Genomic DNA, 19851 nt, shown 5'->3' on the forward strand with positions numbered 1-19851 from the left:
TCCTACTTCCATAGTGATACTGCCTCGGAAACCCAAGGAGGGGTCGCTATGAGTCGGGGCCGACTCGACGGCACATAACAACAACAACAACATAGGGTCGCTATGAGTCAGAATTGACTTGATGACAGTGGGTGGGGAGTTTATATAAAAGTTATTTGAGAATTGGAAAATATTTGTGAAAGCAGTAATAGTGTTTCTTTCAAAATGGATTTCAAACACCTCAGTTGCTCATGCATCATTTGCCTTTCTTTTAAACAGATTTTAGTCCCCTTTATTCTTGTGATGTGTGCTTTTGAAGCAGTTCAGTTAATTACCCAGTTATCATCTAAAAGGTAAGATAAAAGCTTAAGAAGCATTTGCTATGGATTTTGGATTCCAGGGACCTAAGAATAGGCTCTGTTTGCCAAGGATGTCAGGGACATATGAGAGGCTGACAACAAGAAAGGAAACAGGTGGTGAGTGTATAAGTGCTGTCAACTAGCGATAGAGGAGCACAGCACAGTACCCTGCTTATGTAGATAACATACAAACAAAACAAAGAAAATGAAAATTGTGGGCAAGTAACTGCAATGTACAATCACCAATTAAATATAAACACAAAAACGTCACAATGCCTCAGAGACAACAGAGCATCACAGTCCACATAACGAAGCAACATAAAGCAGGAAAAAGAAGGGACCAGGATACAGACCCAAAGCACATTCCTGTGGAAGACACAGCATTGGAACTCCCTGATAAGGAATTCAAAAGAATTATACTTAGGTATCTTCAATGAATTGAGAGACAGATCAAGGAAAACACTGACAAAATTGAGGCAAACACAGAGAAAACCTTACAATAATTTTGAAAGATAATACAAGAACAAAATGACAACATAAATGAAAAATTAGAAATGATACAAAGTCTACACACAGAAATCCAGAAGATTAATACTAAATTTTCATAAATAGATAAGATACTGAAAGGACAAAGGAGTAGAATTAAATCAATGGGAGACAGAATTAGTGAGATTGAAGGCAAATACCTCAATACTTCTTTGGAAAAGGGTCAATCTGAAAAAAGATCAAAACAAAATGAAGAAAGCCTAAGGTTCATGTGGGATACCATCAAAAGGAATAACCTATGTGTAATCAGAATTCCAGAACAGGAAGACACAAATAAAACCACAGAGAAAATTGTCAAAGATTTGTTGGAGGAGAATTTTCCTGGTATGATGAAAGATGAGAATATATCCATTCAGGAAGTCCAACGAACCCCAAACAGGATAGACTCTAAAAGGAAACCCAGACATATCATCATCAAATTCATTAAAACCAAAGACAAAGAAAGAATCATGAGAGCAGCATGGGAAAAACGAAAAATTACCTACAAGGGATAACCAATAAGACTAAGCTCGCATTTCTCAGCAGAAACCATGCAGGCGAAAAGTCGATGGGATGGTATATCTAAAACCCCGAAAGAGAAAAACTTCCAGCCAAGAATTATGTACCCAACAAAATTGTCCCTCAAATATGATGGTGAAATTAGGACAGTTCCAGATAAACAGAAATTAAGGGAATTTGTTAAAACTAGACCAACCTTAGAAGACATGCTAAAGGGAGTCCTTTGGGCAGAGAAGCAACAACAGCAAACAACAACTGACCATTAACATACATGATGACATAACTCAGAAACCACCCCAGCTATGGAAGTGTCCAAAGTAAATAAGCCTACAAGATTGTAAGCAGGGAACCAGAGACATCAATTGACAAATGAGGACAACCACAAACCAAAAAGAGGGAAAATACTGTGTCATTACAGAACTTCTAGATGGTAGGGAAGTCAAGACAACTACAAGATAGAACGGACTGTTCTAAACTTGAGAAGAAAACTATAAGTCAGAGGGTAACCTCAAAGAAAAATCATAAACTTTCACATAAAAATAAAAAAGAGGATCAGCACAAGTATTTAGGAAATACTAAAACAATAGCAACGAAGGAAGTAATAACACAATTCATAAACAAAACGAGCTCAGCCTAGAAAATTATATGGAACAAAGAAATCGACACAATAAAAAAGCACGTAACAAAAATAGCAGCAACAAATTCGTATTTGCTGGTAATTACATATATGGCAAGGGACTTATCTCTAGGATTGATAGAAAACTCCAATGTCTCAAGAGCAAAGGAATGAACAATCCAATTGAAAAATGGGCAGAAGACATGAATAGACACTTCACCAAGGAGGATATTCAGGTGGTCAGCTAATACATGAAGAGATGCTCACAATCATTGGTCATCAGAGAGATGTAAATTAAAACAACGAGATACCATCTCATCCCAGCACTGATGGCAAGGTTCAACGAGACAGAAAATAACAAATGCTGGTGGGGATGTGGAGAGATTGGGACTCTCATACACTGCTGGTGGGACTGTGAAGAGATACAACCCCTATGGAAAGCAGTATGGTGATTCCTTAGAAAGCTGGAATTGGAGATACCATTTGACCCAGCAATCCCATTACTAGGTATATATCCTAGAGAGGTGAGAGCCAGGACAGGAACAGATACATGCACGCTCATGTTCATCACAGCACTATTTACAATAGCAAAAAGATGGTAACAACTTACGTGCCCATCGGCGGAAGAGTGGATGACCAAACTATGGTACACATAATGGAATCTTACACAGCACTAAAGAATAATGTGGAGTCTGCAAAACACTGTATAATATGGATGAACTTGGAGGACATTATGCTGAGTGAAATAAGTCAATCACAGAAGGACAAATATAGTATTGGTTCATTGTTGTGGAGGGTCAAGGAAAGGTTTATATAGAGAGGGAAACTTTCTTTGTCGGTTGCCGGGGGTTGGAGGGGAGGGGAAGGAACACACAAAAAAAGTATTTGCTATGTCCATTTTTCAGGAAATGAGAGTAAACATTTGAGGGTATTTCATGTGATTGCTATAAGATTGTTACAAAATGAAAATGCCATCATTCGAGGCAATTAGCTTTTTTAGCAGACTACTGATCTGCTTTCTCAGCAATAAAATATTACTGAAATATTTTTCAAGTTAGTGAAGAAAACAGTAACATATAACTTACTATTTTGTTAATTCCTTCCTTGTTACAGACATAACTGTGCCTACTATAGATTTTAGTGGAGGAAGAAAAAGGAAAAAAAAGCAAAATAAAATGGGCTGGAAGTTTAGCTGTATCTTTTGTCTTATTTCTCAGAAATGTATTGGAACATCTGGATAGTCACATGCAAAAGAATGACGTTAGTCCTTGTGCAGGAAAGAGTTCCTGTTATCCTTAGAAAGGCCTGCTTGCTACTTTGGCCATTGCTGGCCTTTGGAAACTTGGATTTGGGAAGGTTCCCCCCATCCCAACATGAATGCTTCACTGTATCTGTTGGTGCAAACAATATTGTTTATGCTAAACTCCCGCCTTATTCTGGGGTCTGGAGTTTTGTTATAAGCTAGGCAGAGAGTGTTCATGTGAAGAGCCGCTGATAAAAGTCCTAGGCACTGACTGTCTAGCCAGCCTCCTTGGTGGACAGTGTGTCCCATGTTGCCACAACTCACTGCTGGAGTTGAATGCATCACTGGGAGAGGAGTCTTAGAAGAATATTATGTGAAATATTGAGTTATATTTCTATAATAAACCTGTGGTTTTAAATATAATAGTTTCTTAATAACAATAATTCCTGTCCCTTTTATATCACTGAAATAACTATTCAAAGTTTTCAATCACATTGTTGAAATTCAGCTCATAAATGAGGAACAGTCACCCATGATAATTTGAAAAGGACACTGTTAAAAGTAGTATTTTTAGGAGCAAAACATTAAAATGTAGGATTAGGTGATTATTTTCATTGGGTTTTAATGTGCTTGAAAATATGTATGTCATATTGTATCTCATTCTAAAAATTTTTTTTCTTTTTTAGTCTTTTTCTTTTTGTTCTTGTCATATCGGATATCATGGCTCTGGTAAGGCTTTATTGGATATTCATTATAAATAATATTTTAAAAATCAAAGCTGTGTTAATTTAATCAAGAGAAACACAGATGCATTATTATACATGGACTCTTTCAATTTTGAGTTAAAGTGTTGACATAATTTATACACACAAATTCCTTCCCTTTTTATATCACTCGTCATGCAGTAAGTGCTAGTTTGAAGATGCTAGATTTTATTACTTGGTTGTTGTAATCTCCTGTTATACCTAGTGTTCCATGTTGTAAAAGAGTTCTCATGGTGCAGTGGTTAAGCACTGAGCTGCTAACTAAAAGATCAGTAGTTCAAACCCTCCAGCTGCTTCATGGGAGAAAGATGTGGCAGTTAGCTTTTGTAAAAATTACAGCCTTAGAAACCTATGGGGCAATTCTACTCTGTCCTGTAGGGTTGCTACGAGTTGGAATTGAGTTGACAGTAATGGGTTTGGGTTTTTTTGGGGGGAGTTTATTCCATGTTGCGTTGTATATGAAATGAGGCTATGACAGAAAATTAATAGAAAAAAAGGTGATTTTAGATTTAGGTAACATAATCTCATTTTTCTCCTTAAAATGTTGATTTAAAACCTTTCTCTCTGATTTAAAAAATACATAAAGAAGAGGAGGAAGAAAGAAGGAAAGAAGTGCAGCTTCTCAAGTGGGACAATGTTATCAAGAGGATAGCTACAGTGAGATCTGAGTGAAGGATGTGCAGGTGCTCCTCTTGTGTGCAGTGTGTTAGCTAAGAGGAAGTGTGCGAAAAGTAACTCACGACTCTGAGAAGGTTAACTGTTCAAAGCACGGTCCTAGTGACTTGCTATAAATTAGATGAAAATATTGTGCCCTGTATCAAACTGTGTATTTAAGATATTTTCATTTTTATTGAATCCAGTGTAGTCGTTTGTTTCCCTTGAGCCTTCCTTTTGATCCATGGATTATTTAGATGTGTTTTGTTTCATTTCCAAGTGTTTGGAGATTTTCCTGTTATAATTTCTAGTTTGACTACACTGTGATGAGAGGACACAGTTTGATTTCATTTCTTTTAAATTTGTTGAGATTGGTTCATATCAGGATAGGGTCTGTCTTGGTGAATATTCCATGAGTACTTGACTCATAGCCACCCTCACTGGGTTCCCCAGGCAGTAAATCTTTACAGAATTGCTCCATCTTCCTTTCATGAAGTGGCTGGTGGGTTCGAACCACCAAGCTTTTGGTTAGCAGGCAAATGCCTTAGGCACTATGCCACCCAAACTCCTACTTGAAAAGAATGTGTATTCTATAGTTGTTGGTTGGATTGTTCTAAAATAGTCATTTATATCATGTTGGTTGATGAAGTTCTTCTATATCCTTGCTGATTTTCTGTTTAGTAGTTCTACTGATTATTGAGAGAGAGGTGTTTTAATCTCCAACTATAATTGTGGATTTGTCCATTTCTTCTAGTTCTGTCGGTTTTTGTGTAATGTATTTTGAAGATCCGTTGTTTGGTGCATACACACTTAGGCATGCTTTGCTGTCTCGGTGAATTGACTTTATTATTATTACATGATTTCCCTTTTCCTCTCCTCACCCTTTCTTTTTCTCTTTCTTGGTTTCTTCCTCCCATCTTTTAGAAAGAAAAGACTTATCCATCATCCTCTCATTGTCTTTGTTACTATTCAATCAATCTTTATCTGTATTGTATACTGTATCGGGGGAGCTCTGGTAGCGTAGTACCTGAGGCACTTGACTGCTAACCAGAAGGCTGGCAGTTCAAACCCACCAGCCACTCCTCGTAAGGAAGATGGGGCAATCTACTTCCGTAGTGGTACTGCCTCAGAAACCCAAGGAGGGGTCGCTATGAGTCGGGGCCAACTCGATGGCACATAACAACAACAACAACATACTGTATCGGATTCTACTACTCCACTTCCAACTCATTCTTTAACCCAGCACAGCCTTCTGCCTTAACCAGACCTCTGAAATTGCCTCTCCTTTGTTAAATTTAATGGAGAGAGTTCTTGGTCCCTGTCTTATTTGACCTCTACCAACGTTTGTGACTGGCAGCTCACCACACAACCCTTGACACAGTCATTACCCTTGGTTTCCATGTGCCACATTCTCCTGGCTTTCTTTCCACCATTCTTGCTGGAAAAAAAAAAATGAGATTCTGTCTCAATCTTCTTTTCATGTTCTTCTTCCTCTTATGTCAACTAAATGTTAATGTTCAGGGCGCCTTTCCTCTCTGCATTCTCTCCATGGATTTTCTCTTTCACTGCTATGGTGTCATTTACCTTTCAAATGCTAATCATTTTCTAGATCTATCTCTTTAACCATATCTGTGGCCAGACCTTCAAATCCATTTTCATTTTTCTGCTGGCTATCTCCATTTAGACAGCCCAGCCCAGCCCATTGCCTTCAACTAGATTGTGATTCATAGTGATTCTCTTGGACAGAGTAGAACTTCCCCATAGGGTTTCCCAGGCTGTCATCTAAGCAGACTACGGCATCTTTCTGCCACATCCTCCTCCCATGGGGTAGCTGGTTGTTTGAACCATTGACCTCTTGTGTAGTGCTGAGCGCTTAAACACTGTGCCACCAGAGCTCTTTTTGGATAGCCCATAAGCATCTCGAATTCATCATACTCCAAACTGAACTGATACCCAATGTCCCTTTGCTTCCTTTCAAGCCTACTTTTCTTCTGCTGTTCATTTTAGGAATGACTTTACTCTCCACCCTGATTCCCAAGACAGAAACCAAATATTGGTGATGGTTCTTCCTTCTCCCTTAATGCCATTCCTGTCCCTTTTACCCATCTCTTGAATCTCTTTAGTTGCCTCAATCCTATTGCCACTACCTTAAGCCAGGCCACAAATATTTCTCACCTACATCACTGCAACAGAATCCTACCTGGTCCCACTTCAACTTTTGTATCTCTCCAAACCATGTGACCCCTTCAGCCAGAGTGATTTTTCTGAAACACAGCCCTATCTGGTCTTGTCTTAAACTTTTGAATAATTAATCTGGCTCTTAAGGGTCAGATTTAACATAAATTACAAAGTCTTTTCAGTCTGGCTTCTCTTACTTGACTGGTATCATTTCTTACCTCTCCCCTCTTTGTGTTTTATAAACCAGCTTCACCCTGACCCTGTCAAATTCTGTCTGGACTCAATGTTATGCATGTTCCTTAATATGTGATACATATAACATTCCCTCTGCCAGGAACACTCTTCTCTTTCTATCTCCCCAACTTCCCCTTTCGCCTGATTCCTACTTTTCATATAGATTTCAACTTCCTGGAGAAGCCTTCCCTTATATTATAGTCAGGGGTGCATATCCCTTCCTGTTTCCCATAATTACCTGCGTCTTCTGAGAGCAACACCCATCACACTGTGTGTGTAATTGCTTGATAATTTGACTGAATCATTCACTAGACCATACGCCCTATGAAAGAGAATCGATCTCCAGGATCTAACACAGTGATTAGCACATAGTAGGCAATCAGTAAATATTTGTTGAATGGATGGATGATGTAGATTCTTTTCACTTAATGTCTTTGCTATTATTTAGTGTCTTTAAACTTGGCTGTTTCTTTTTTATTTCTCATTCACAGATATCATTCTTGTATTCATTTAATTGAATACTTCTATTTTTGGTTTTTAATTTTAGTAGAAGTAAACATTTCAGCAAAGTTCATATTTTATTGATATTGAAGGATCAGAAATCTAGAACACACATTCCTAGAGTAAGTTCGTTTTTAGATTGAATCTAAGTTCCTTTTAATTGTTGGAACCATACTTTGTTTTATTTTCCAGCAATTTTTCTTCTTGGTCAAGGATTATGGCAGCTGGCTTGACATTGGAACAAGGTAAGTATGTATTCACATAGAAGTTCTTAAGAGTACAGTGAAAAACTAAGTTGGTATTTTTGTACACCGAGCAGGCACCAAAGTGATTTGAGGGAATTATAACAAGAAACAATCACTTTAAGCCTCTGAAGGTGACACTTGTCATCTCCTCCTTTCTTCTTGGTGTTGATGCATTATCATATTTCTGGGAGATATGAGGAGGAAGATAGGTGCTGAGTGTGGAGAGAACTGGAGGACAGCAGGAAGGTGTGAGAGGAATGGCTGCACCTGGGGTTTCAGAGTCGGTCCCTCAGGCGTGTGTCCCTCTCCTCCTCGCGCAACTGCCTTCTTTCCTTCCTTCCTTTTTTTTTTTTTTTTTTAAATAATGAGGCTATTCATATTGTAGTTAAATTTTATGTGATGGCTTAAGTGCCATATGATCATTATCTGGCTCTTAGAATCTTTAATATGGGAACATTTTAACATGTGATACCTATAACGTTTATAATTTACACTTTATCCTCTTTATTGTGATTTCAGTGGCAATAATTGCCAAGCAGGTATGTTTGATAGTTTTGCCTTTTCGTTTTCAGAGACAAAATACATTTTGGCAGAAGTATTTTATTTCATTGTTGTTGTTGCTGTTGTTGTTGTTGTTATGTGCCGTCGAGTCGGCCCCGACTCATAGTGACCCCTCCTTGGGTTTCCGAGGCAGTATCACTACGGAAGTAGGATTGCCCAACCTTCCTTCCGAGGAGTGGCTGGTGGTTTTGAACCGCCCCAATATTTATTCACCACTTCATGTCACCAGGAATTGTGATAGGTTTAGGTGAGACACCCACGTTACATAGTCTCTCCCCTTTTCACATCTTTCAGGTAGCTCACTGCTTGTTACTTGTGCCATATCTGCTTCCCCAAGGGACCATGAGTCCCTTAACTCTGGGGTCTGATTGAAATTGTTACATTCTGTATGTGCCAGGTATGAGAGGTCCTCCATAGATCATAGTCAAGACGCCTACTTTAATCTTGCAGAGAGCATGATGAGTCACAAGACTTAGGGAGAGTGTGCAGAGTGAGAAAAGAGCTAAGAGGGGACCTTAGAAGCCACTGATATTTAAGGGCAAGGATGAGACTGAAAGAAGTGGCCAGAAAGTGTAATATACTATAGAGACCAAAGCTTATTAGGGTTACCAGGAGTGGACAGGACCCCTGGTGGCACAGTGGTTAAAGCACTTGGCTGATTACCAGAAGGTTGTGGTTGAAACCCATCAGTGGATCCAGATAGATGAGGCAGTCAGCTTCCATAAAGAATTAAAGTATTGGAGACTCTATGGGGCAGTTCTACTCTGTCCTATAGGGTCACTATGAGTTGGAATCGACTCAACAGTAGTGGGTTTGTACCAGAGTTGGCAGCAGAGAGGGGGAAAGAAGTCAATGGTTAGGGGACACTGAGCCCGTTGAGGGTGGTGGTATAATTTGGGGATGGAAAAGGGTGACAGTTGAACAATATGATGAATATATTTATGTCATGGAACTGTATGTGTGAAATTGTTGAAATACCAAATAAAGAAAAAAAAATCTTATCTTAAAATGGATATTCTGATATCAATTATGTAAAAAAGAGAAATGTCCAGAAAGGCAGAAGCAAAGCAGGAGAGAGCAGTCCTGTGGAAATGAAAAGACATTTCAGGAAGGAGGGAGGTCACACAATCTAATGTTAGAGAGATTGCAGAAGCAAAGAAGTAAAAGTCTGCATTGGATTAAGTGGCAGTAATCTCTGTGATCTTGGCTAGAAAATGAGAAGGACCAGCCTATGCAAGCTCAACAATTCCCTAGAAGATGGGCAATCAGAGCGGCAGCGGCCACCCAGAATCTGCTACCCTCCGTGTTACTGTCTGACAGACTGGAGCCTCCGGGGTTCCCCTTCTCTTCCCCTTGGCAGCAGTGACTGTCTGCCTTCTGCCCTTCCCTCAGCTCCACGCAGAAAGTGCTTTACACGGTGTGAATCACTGAGGTGAATGGGATCAGTTCCAACTCATAGCCACCCTACAGCACAGAGTTGAACTGCCCCATAGGGTTCCAAGGCAGTAAATCTTTACAGAAGTAGGACTACCTCATCTTTTCTCCCACAGACCAGCTGGTGGGTTTGAGCTGCCAACCTTTTGATTAGCAGCTGAATGCTTTAACACTACACCACAAGAGTTCCTGGAGATAATGACGTTAATAATCTATTGCTTAGGGATTTTAAGCACTAAATGGAAGGATATATAACTTGTAAGGGCCATTACAACCCTGGGATTATGAGGCATAGCCTCTGTGTTCAGAGAGGTTATGGTCTAACATAGGGTGGAGGACATGAGGACTGTAATACAAGTTAGCATGTGAGAAAGGACATCTGAACACAGACAAGAAGCAGCTTCATGTCAGGCTTCAGTAACTGAGGAAACACCCTACAAGGTTTGGCATTTGACCTGGCCCTTGAAAGCAGGGTATAATTGCAACTAGAGGATGTAGTGGGTAGGAGAGGGAATGGACGTAAACAGAACTATGAGGGTGAAAGCACAATGCATAGCCTTGTGGAGTATGATAAGTATTTTGGACTTGAGAAACTCACAGGTTTCATATAAGACATTTCTAGAAAGATAGCCTTGAACATTGATTTCAAAGCTACAGTATAAATTCTACTGACATATAAATGAAGATCCATAGTCTTTATTTGACTTGTGTTAGTGAATCAAATATTACTTCTACAAGTGGCTCCCTATCTAGAAATTGAGTCTTGTCTTGTACATACAAGTTTACCCAGTGGGGTGAGGGTGTGCCTGGAAGGGGAGGCACTAACCAAATCAGCCCCAACAGGCCATTTCAGTGGTGTCCTTATGGCATGTGTTCCTGGTGCGTGGCCTTGGCCATGAGAGTAACAGTAGTGTTAGGACTGCCACTAGATCATGTGGATCAATGCATTATTAAGGAAATACATCTATTACTATATCACAACTTTGTATGAAATCTTGATCCATCACTTATGTCCTTGTATTATTCTTGTGTGTTTTATATTATACGTATCCAAATAGTATTTGGAACAGGGGTTATAGAATTTACCATACTGCCAAAAAGGTTATGGCATATAAAGGCTTATGAATTCCTGCTCAATGTAATAGCCTCATAGTTGTTAACAAAAACTGCCTTTTAGACTTCAGATGTTATCGAGATATAATCCTTTGTGAATGGGCATAGGGTATCTTATGCTTTTCCTCCCAGGTGTTCTCTCAGCCTGTGACATGTTTCTTTTCCCCCTTTTGCAGCATTACCAACTATGCGATGGTCATGTTCATGACCGTCTTCCTGGGATTGGTCAGTGGCGTGGCACAGCTGCTCACAACAAAGAAACTCAGACTGGGGGAAAAACCCAAAGTCCGTCTCCTGTGAGGTTGCGGAAGCGTCCTTCAGCATGTCTATCCCATTTCTCATTTTTCTTTTAACCTCTAATTTAAATGGATTGGTATGCCATACAGCCCTATCAGGGACTCAATAAACTTTAGGAAAATGGATATTGATGTCTAGCATTTTCTGCTGCTGTAAAGGAAATTATACCTGGAGTATTGAATTTACAGGTTCCTAGGAACAAAGGAATTTCCTCTTCATGTGTTGCATGCAGGAAACAGTGGGGAGGTCTGGAGAAGCAGTCCCCATTTCCCGTCACCCGGCAGCACCTCTCACCCATGTTCCGTAGCTTCACCTGCAACAGACCAGCCCCAGCTGCACAGCTTCCCGTGAACCCCCAGGAGCACATGCAACAGACTGCGCCCCAAATCAGCGCTAGGGCTGAGCTTGAAGGCAGGCTCCAGGGGCGCCATAAGCATTTGTCACCTCTCAGCACTAGATCTGCAAGTAGTGTAACTGCTAAACCACATCACAAGACAGACAACCAGGATTTGTTATTTGGAATTTCCTAAAGCTTCAGTAGAAAGCAGTGCTTGCAGGTACTTGTCACTTTTCTTCAGCATGCAACACTGCTGTCTTACACGTCTTAGTTTTTCAAAATTAAAGCAACACAAATTTCTCTCCCCTCCATCCTTGTGAACTTTATTCAGAGGGCTTATCTTGTATTTCATTGCTGGGTGTAAACTTAGAAGGTTCTGATTGTGAGGTGTGCTCACAGTCAGGTATTAGAATGTTATAAAATCACTGTAAGGGGTAAACGCAGTGTCAGTGGTCTATTCTAAAATAGTAAATGAAATGTGCATGTAATTGAGTGGTCAACAGTGTGCAGCCTGCCTCAGACTAGCAGCAGATGGCCCCAGCAAGCACAGATATGAGTGGCATCTCTTTTCCATCACTCTAGATTGCTAGCCAGTGTCTGACCCTCCAGGACCCAAGGCAAGGAGAAAGGACTTATTAGTGATATTTTTCACAGTCAGCAAACTAAATGCTTCACTTTTTTTTTTTTTCTGAGTACTGATATTTCATGAAATTTATGGCAGTGTAAATGTAGCTAATGCTTGGCATTTTGTCTTGCCCATGGAAAACATTAACAAGGAGTATGTTTTTTAAATTGTAGCTTCACTATCTGTTATGCATAATAGCTTATTTCTAAAGGTTGTATTGTTAACAGAATTTTGTGAAGCTGTGGGTTAAACTTTCTCACACTATCATAATTAGTGGGATAAGTGCCAAATTTCTGACTGTGAAATTCTAGCCCAAAGTACCAAATCCTCTCATTAAATTTAGGTTCTTATATGTAGAACAATTCTAAAGGGCAAAATATTTTGGAGCAATTTTTATTTGTATTTTCCAGTAACTGACCTTTACATACCAATACAAGCTTGAGTTTTGGTTTTGGACACTATTATTATTTAGTGGAATCAATTTCATCTATACAACTGAATTCTGTCCACTGTCTTCAGTCTTTGTCAGGAAGACTGATCCAAAGGTTAAATAGAATCACATATTACTGGCATGTCAATGTGTTCATTTTTCAACAAGTCCATTTCACTGTACAAAGAGAAACTGCTAGATTGTTTAGCACATTGGCAATAGCATACATCTCAATGGGTTAAAGGCTTTAAAAGTATAATACATTAACAAAAAATGCTTTGGCAATAATTAATTTTTTCTGTATCACATTCACTTTTGCTTCATATACCTAAAGTGTAGATATACACTCTTACCAATGAAGCATAAATATGGTCTTTTATTATAGATCCTGTTTTGGATTATGGTAACTACTTTTCCATAATACGATCATAACTAATAGAACAATCAGGCTTTTATTTTCATTTGTAAATTGGGAATAATTCCATCAAATCCAGAGATGCCTTCTGGTTAGCAGTCAAATGCCTTAGGCACTGCACCACCAGAGCTCTCTACTGTAAATACTAATGAAATAATGAATGGAAAATGCACAAAGCTGATGTGAAGGAGTTATTTGTTGATAGTGATGCAACTGAGGGGAAGTCAAACTATCTTACTCTTTTTTTCCAAGAAAATCAATTGTAAGATCATTTCCATGATTTCCATGATTGTATGATTTTCCTTTCTTAGGGAAAAAAATGACTTCCTACTACATTAAATCAGTAGATCAACTACAAGACATTCACTTTCACAATTATTAAATGTGTAAAACTTATATCTTACAAAAAAAGCATTTCATTTATGTAATCTACCAACTTCTTTAAAAACTTTTTTTTAAGAAATGATTGAGTCATCTTTTTCACACCATCAAAGACCTTTCTCATGATTTAATAAGATAATTTTATCTTCTAATTTCTGTACTAGCAAGGTTTAAAATCAACCGAAGATCTCATTTTATAGTCTTGGCCGGCTAGCTGATTTCTCAGCTCTACGGGGGAGGAGTTTCAAAGGTTGGAGGAAGGCTGCCTACATGATTTAAGGGGGTTGCTATGAGTCAGAATTGACTGGATGCCAGTGAGTTTGCTTTTTTTTTGGAATTCATCTTCTACCACTGGTCACATCCACAAGATCTTTCCCAGTTACTCCAAAATCTTGGTGGATTTGCATAAACCTGGAGTTTTTTTTTTAATTCTTTTTATTTTTTATTGTGATTTGGGTGAATGTTTACAGAGCAATTTCATTTTTCATACAATAGTTCATACACATTTTGTTTTATGACACTGATTGCAATCCCCTTAATGTAATAGCTCTTTCCCCATTTCCACCCTGTGGTTACCTATTCCCCGTGTCCTACTTTCCTATATATTCCTGCCCTTTGAGCTATGTCCCTGTGCAAATATTGCCCTTCTGATCTGCCATGATTGATTGTTCTAAGGAGTATAGCCACCTGATACAAATGTTCACCTTATTCACCTGTTGGTTTGGCTGGAAGCCACAAGAGTTCAATTCCAGGCCCAAACAGTGACTAGGGGCCATAGTCTTAGGGATTGTACCAGTCTCTATCAGACCAGTAAGCCTGGTCTTTTTTTTTTTTTTTTATAATTTTGAGTTTTGTTCCACATTTTTCTCCCACTCTATCCAGAATCTCCTGCACTGATCCTTTTCTGAGCGGTTGACAGTGGTAGCCGGTCTGAGGTTCATAGGGTCCACTAGTCCCTTAGACTAATTTTTTCCATGTTGTCTTTGTAAACCTGGAGGTTTTGAAATGTTTAATATGATATTCCATAATTTAAAATCCTAAAAGATAAAAAATATTAAAAAAAATCTATGGCATATTTATCCTGTATTTTTGAGATTCATTTTATTCATCACTGTTAATCTCTTTTAAAACAACTTAATATTGCTGGCATACCAAAGTGTATATATATCCCAAATGCAAAAGCTTCATTCTTTATCTCACATTTTCTACTTTCCAATATTCTTGTAAGTTACACATCCACCTACATTTCCTGACATTCTAAAAAACAGGTTTTAACTCCCTTAGATGTCAAGATGTTGTATGTAGAATCTATTTTTTACTGTCTCATAAATGTAAACGCTTAATTCTTATAGGCTTGTATTAGCTTTAAAGTTTGAAACAGATGCTTCAATATTTGTATGAAGTAAAAGAACTTGTCTAGATGAGGAAAGCCGTAGTTCATAAATTGTACCCATTACTTACAGGTTATAAATGAACTGTGGTGACATTAATTTTGTTCTACCTGTCTACATATTAAAACTTGTACTTATTTAGTGTCGCTGGGTGGTGGAAACAGTTAAGTGTGCCACTACCAGCTGAAAGGTTGGTGGTTAAGACCCATGCAGAGGTTCCTGGGAAGAAAAGCCTGGGGATCTGAGAAGTCACAGACTAAGCAGAGAATCCAGAAAGGTGTTTACTCGTGTTTTACTGACTGTGCAAAAGCATTTGATTGTGTGAAATGGGAATTCCAGAACACTTGATTGTACTCATGAGCCTTACATAGACCAGGAGGCTGTCGTTTGAACAGAACAAGGGAACACTGCATGGTTAAAAATCAGGAAGGCAGTGTGTTAAGGCTGTATATCCTTTCACACTTAATCCGAGCAAATAATCCGAGAAACTGTACTATATGAAGAAGAACGTGGCATCAGGATTGGAGGAAGACTAATTAACAACCTGTGACATACAGATGACACAACTTTGCTTGCTGAAAGTGAGGATGACTCGAAGCACTTACTGATGAAGATTAAAGACTGCAGTCTGCAGTATGGATTACACGTCAACATACAGAAAACAAAAATGCTCACAACTGGACTAATACGCAGCATCATGATAAATGGAGAAAAGATTGAAATTGTCAAAGATTTCAATTACTTGGTTCCATACTACCAATGGAAGCAGCAGTCAAGGCATTTCCCAGTGCATTGCACTGGGGAAATCTGCTGCAACAGTGCTGAAGAGCAAAGATGTCTCTTTGAAGACTAAGGCACGCCTAACCCAAACCATTTTATTTTCAATCGCCCCATATGCATGTGAGAGCTGGACAATGAATAAGGAAGACCTGAAGAAGAGTCAATGCTTTTGAGCTGTGGTGTTGGAGAAGAATGCAGAAAGTAACATGGACTGCCTAAAGAACTAACATCTGTTCTGGAAGAAGTGTGGCCGTAATGCTCCTTGGAAGCAAGAGTGGCCAGACTTCATCTCACCTACTTTGGTCATGTTGTCAGAAGGGACCATTTCCTGCAGAAGGATCTCATGCTTGCTAAAGTGGAGGGTCAGTGAAAAATGGGAAGGCCCTCAATAAAATGGATTGACACAGTGGCTGCAACGATGGGCTCAGGTGTAGCAAGAATTGTGGGGCTGGCACAGGACCTGGCAGTGTTCAATTCTCTCGTACATTGGGTCACTATGAGTCGCAGCCCACTGGATGGCACCTAACAACAAGAAGGAGAGGTCTATGCTGACACTTGGGGTCGCCATGAGTCTGAACCCAATAGGAGACAACTAAGGGGGGCTGCTACCGGGAAGTCCAGCGTTCCCCCCCGAGCGAGGTTTCATTGGTCTCTCAAAATTGCCAGGGTTGAAGGAGCAGTTGCAACCTAGGCAGCCTGCGGCCGCTCTCTAACAACTCGCGGCTGCTCTTAACAGCTGGGTGTCTGGCTCCAGGGCCGTCAGCAAGTCCTGATCGCCCAACAACTGAGCGACGATCGTATCAATGGACAGTCGGGCGGGGGTGTTCCCGAGGTCCCCAGCGCCACCGCAGCCGCTTCCCCAGAAAGCCCTGTCCGCACACTGCTCCCTAAAGCCACGGGATCCTGAGGCGACAGCGAGCCCACAGAGCCAGGATCCAGGCCACCCCCGGAGCCCAGCCGAAGTCTTGTCCGTTGCTCCTGGGTCGCCGCTACCTTGTCGTCATTCTCGTCAGTGTAGCAGAGGAATATATTCATGACGCCGCCACTACTGTCACCTCCAGGTACCATCGCCGCCGTCTTATCCTGTCAGGAGGGAGGGCGCCTCCCTGACTCTGACAGGCCTCAGTGGGCACTGCGCGTCTCCAGGGCCCAGGCATGGCCCATGGGACGACCTGGCGTGGCTCGGAAGCAGGAGCTGCTGAGGCCACAGCGGCCGCTGCAACAGCCATGTGTGCAGTCACCGCCCAGCTGTGTAGAGGGCTTCCTGGTCTTCAGTGCCGCGAGATTTTGTGCGTGTTGGTCCCCTTTCGCGGCCCCGCCACTGTAGGAGCCCCGCCTCAGCCCCGCCCATTCTCATGCCAGAGAGCCGGCATCGAAGGCAACGCTCCCGGCTCAAAAGCAAATCTCGCTCCCAACTCTTGACTGATTGGAGGATGGAGGAGGCGGGAGGCCTCAGATGGAGGGGCGTGGCCTCGGAAGTATCGCGAGAATAACGGCTGACCCGGTAGGAGTCAGGGGTGGTCAGTGGTGGAGGGCTAGTTGTGTGGTGTCTTAGGGGTGGTCTCTGTATTCCGTGGGGCAGAAGGTGTGCTGTCCGAGTGCTTTAATGAACATTCGGGCTGAGGTGGCCTCATTTCCGAGTCGGATCTGACCCGGATGATCCCCAGGAAAGTCCAGGGGTTGATGAGTTGAGGTGCAGCGGCACCGAAATTGCGGTCTGGCGCCTGCGAACGCTTCCCCTTTCTCGATGTCTGCTGACAATTGGTGACGTTTCTCCGTCCAGGGAGCGAGTGTGTCCTGGGCAGGAGTTAGAACTTGGCTTCCTCTTCCTTCCCTCCCGCCATGTGCCTGCTGCCCCTAGAGGCCTGGCGACAGTCCGGCTGCGTGCACCGCAGGGAGAGCGCCTCCCCCGGGGTTCAGCTCTCCATCTGTGGGACGAAGCCGTCAAGGAAAAGTGGGTTCTGAGGCTTGGAGTTTTCTGCACCTGTGACACCCTGGTAACCTTGACTGGGCCTACATACTACTAGGTGCTCAATAAACACGTAGGATTAATACACAAATCGCACCACAGAGTCCCTTGAAAATACCAGTTTCCACCGCCTCCCTAGAGAGGTAAGTGAACTGAAGCCTGGAGACGTTGGAGAACCTGGTCAAGTCACTGCCCTTGTCAGCGTTGGAAGGACCTGAAGCTTTTCTGGTGTATGCATTTAGGCTGGAATCAAGGTTTTGATTGTTGGACTGACTGTTTACAAGTTGGACGTTTTAAAGAAAGGTGTGATTACCTTTATCAAACGTTACGAAGTTTAGAAGTTTGACGTCATTCCTTGACTACAGTCGGAGGTAATTTAGGGGTGTTTTCCAATCAACACAGAGTTATTCCTGATACTCACGGACAGTTTACTCTTGATAATTACATACAGTATTTATAATCCTAGGTTATTTATAGTATTTGATATTTCACACTGGTTAGTTTTTCTCCCCTAAGTACTTGTAACCTAATCAGACTGACAGTGGCTTCTTAGTCTCTTTAGTACCCCAGCACAGAATTATGCACACAGCTTGTGCACATAGTATACATACAGGACATTTTTGTGAATCAATAAATACAATCTTGTTCTTTTTATTAACTAAAAAACACCAAACCAAATCTACTGCCATCGAGTCCATTCTGACTCATAGCAAGCCCCATCGGGTTTCTGAGTCAGTAAATATTTAGGGAAGTAGCTTGCCCCGGCTTCCTTTCACTGAGTGGCTGGTAGGTTTGAACTACCAGCCTTTTGGTTAGCAGTCAGATGCCTTAGGCACTGCACCATTAGAGCTCCTTTATACTAGTTCAGGGACCTAAAAATAAATGATTTCATTATAAGTTTAAATTTTTGAAACATGTTTAACTGCTTTTTCCTATGTTACTTTCTCAGTTAGTGATAGGCAAGAGAAGGGTGGATAAAATCTAACCCTTAGGGCCACCAGAAGTCCCTAGCCCTGACCACTAGGCATCAAGAAAAATTAGATCCACAAATACTCAATAATTTGAAATTCCTTAGCATAGCCACAGTTGCCATGTGAGCAACCAAGAATACCGTGAGTATGGAACTCATAGTAGTCCATAGGATTTGATTTGACTGAAGCCTTCCTTATTTTAAAAAAGCAAGCCAAACGAGTTGCTGTTGAGTTGATTTATACTCTTGGCAGCCCCATGCGTGCAGTCGAACTGTGCTCCACAGGGTTTCTAGGGTTGTGGTCTCTCGGAAGGAGATTATTAGGCCTCTGTCCTGAGTTACCTCTGGGTGGGTTTGACCCACCAGCCTTTCAGTCAGTAGTCAGGAACTTCACTTTTTGTGCCACTCAAGAACTCTCTATTCTTATTTTAGGGCTGACTTAATTCTTTCTTGGTTCTTTGAGCCAATGCTAATTTTTACAACTTTGTATGCATTTATGTTTATCATGAAATGTTTATTGTTCCTAATGGCTTACATAGGTGCTCTGGTAGTGTCGTAAGGCACTTGACTGGTAACCAGAACACTGGTGGTTCAAACCCACCAGCCACTCCTTGGAAGGAAGATGGGGCAATCTACTTCCGCAGTGATCCTGCCTCAGCAACCCGAGGAGGGATCACTATGAGTCGGATCTGACTCGACGGCACATAATAACAACACGTTGGCTTGCCTAAGGCCACGGACCAGGCAGTGTTTCCTGATGTTGTACATAGGGTCATTATGAGTCGGAGCCAACTTGACGGCACCTAACAACAACAATTGCTTACATTTACTTGAACTTTTTTTTTCTTTTGAGCACTTGAGTATTGTATCATTTTAGGTTATGTTTTATTATTAAATAATGTTTATCCTTATCACAGTAAATGAACATGAAATTGCAAGTAATGAATATTTTAAAATGTAAGACTAATTATATGTCATCAAAACATATGAAAATATTAACAATTGCATTAATACTTACCCAAATTTGCTTTTGTTTTCTCTTGCAGTTTTCTGCTTGAAAGTTAACTCCTAACACTGACTATGCTGCTGTTCTTTATCTTGGGATTGCTCGTACATCTTGTGTTCTTTGCCTCCATCTTTGACATTTACTTTACGTCCCCTTTGGTTCACGGGATGACTCCTCAGTTTACACCATTGCCTCCTCCAGCAAGAAGATTAGTGCTGTTTGTTGCTGATGGCTTGAGAGCAGATGCACTTTATAAGTTAGATGAAGATGGAAGTTCCAGAGCGCCGTTTCTCAGGTGAGTGTGTCAGCTAGTACAAAGCCATCT

General features: G+C 40.9%; 2 protein-coding genes across 2 annotated transcripts in view; both read left to right on the forward strand.

Annotated features, from left to right (window-relative positions):
• The window catches only part of LOC103192547 (GPI ethanolamine phosphate transferase 1), a 110689-nt gene extending 99464 nt beyond the window's left edge, over positions 1-11225 (forward strand). Inside the window, exons 25-28 of the mRNA XM_007935542.2 lie at positions 259-332; positions 3928-3970; positions 7765-7817; positions 11102-11225. Coding sequence (XP_007933733.2) covers positions 259-332; positions 3928-3970; positions 7765-7817; positions 11102-11225 — 294 coding nt within the window. The remainder of the gene's footprint in view (positions 1-258; positions 333-3927; positions 3971-7764; positions 7818-11101) is intronic.
• Positions 11226-19600: 8375 nt separating this feature from the next.
• The window catches only part of LOC103192548 (GPI ethanolamine phosphate transferase 1), a 148783-nt gene continuing 148532 nt past the window's right edge, over positions 19601-19851 (forward strand). The window contains exon 1 of the mRNA XM_007935543.1: positions 19601-19821. Within this exon, the coding sequence (XP_007933734.1) occupies positions 19601-19821 (221 nt within the window). The remainder of the gene's footprint in view (positions 19822-19851) is intronic.

The sequence above is a fragment of the Orycteropus afer genome, unplaced genomic scaffold (genome assembly GCF_000298275.1).
Source record: "Orycteropus afer afer isolate SDZICR_OR568_19922 unplaced genomic scaffold, OryAfe1.0 scaffold00029, whole genome shotgun sequence".
In the NCBI taxonomy this organism is placed as follows: Eukaryota; Metazoa; Chordata; class Mammalia; order Tubulidentata; family Orycteropodidae; genus Orycteropus; species Orycteropus afer.